At 38.3% G+C, this 1,115-nt stretch overlaps 1 protein-coding gene across 2 annotated transcripts in view; it reads left to right on the forward strand.

Annotated features, from left to right (window-relative positions):
• Nucleotides 1–1,105, forward strand: part of alox12 (arachidonate 12-lipoxygenase) — a 17,079-nt gene extending 15,974 nt beyond the window's left edge. For both annotated transcript variants that reach the window (XM_020595004.1, XM_020595005.1), the window contains one exon: nucleotides 81–1,105. In XM_020595004.1, coding sequence (XP_020450660.1) covers nucleotides 81–260 — 180 coding nt within the window. In that variant the 3' untranslated portion in view covers nucleotides 261–1,105. The remainder of the gene's footprint in view (nucleotides 1–80) is intronic.
• Nucleotides 1,106–1,115: the final 10 nt, after the last annotated feature.

The following is a 1,115-nucleotide window of genomic DNA, read 5'->3' on the forward strand; positions in this document are numbered from 1 at the left end:
CTGCTGAACAGAGTGATCATGGTTTCCCACTCACTTTAAGCTCCTCTTTCTTTAGCAGCTTTCTCTTTTCTTCTGCCTAGATTCCTTTGGGTCAATACAGAGAGGAGCACTTCACCGAAGGGCAGGCCAAGGTGCTGATTGACAGGTTCAGAAGAGAGCTGAAGGAGCTCGAGGGCCAAATCCTGAGTCAGAATGAAGGACTGGAGTTGCCGTACCTTTTCCTTCTGCCCAGCCGCATAGAAAACAGCATCACCATATAGAAATACTAAGAAGCTACTCCATGCAGGATTACCGCTCTGATTTCTTTTTACTTCATTACTCTTTTTTCTATTTAGAATTGTTTTAAAAAATTCTACATTCCACCAACTGTGATTCAATATTGTAAAAAAAAAATCATGAAATTCAAATAAGGAAAATACTTTTTGTATGAAAAATGTTCTACTGTCATCTGTTAAACCCTTATGATTTACAGTACAGTACAGTAGTACATGTTTTTGTTCAATAAGGAGTGTCCACCAGAAGCAGTTTGGTTGTGTCACATCAACACCATGGGCAACGTCTACTGAATATGGGTGAACATGTAAAGTCTGTGTTGGAACTAATGTTATAGGTTTATTTAATAGTTTCAGTATCGTCAGATATGAGTTTTCTATCATCATTTTTACCTAAATTGTAAGCATAACTGAAGTGAAATGTGCAGACACGACTGCTTTTGTCACAAAATCTTAACCATGTTTATGCAGATGAAAAAATTAACTCTATGATGTTCATATTTAATGAACTACTGTATGTTAACATGTCTCACTCGCTGTAGGTACTAGATGGTATGTGCTCATTTAAAGTAATGGGTTGCATTGTATTTCTGCAGAAGCAAGCCAAATGTTTTAAGCTGATATTAGGTAAGGCGGGAGCAGTTTGTTTCCCATAGGATGGAGCTAGAGGTATTAACTTAAGGTCAAAGATTATGCACTGTTCATTACGCTTTCTTCGAGGAGGTAATGGACAGAACTATGAATCCTGCCAATTATATGGGCAAAACAAGGCTAGACAGTAGCTACACCTGAAGCTTGTTCTGGGATTGGATGTGAGCTTTCACAGAGAAGAATGGAAGCCAG

Source organism: Monopterus albus, unplaced genomic scaffold (assembly GCF_001952655.1).
Source record: "Monopterus albus unplaced genomic scaffold, M_albus_1.0 scaffold25.1, whole genome shotgun sequence".
NCBI classification, from domain to species: domain Eukaryota; kingdom Metazoa; phylum Chordata; class Actinopteri; order Synbranchiformes; family Synbranchidae; genus Monopterus; species Monopterus albus.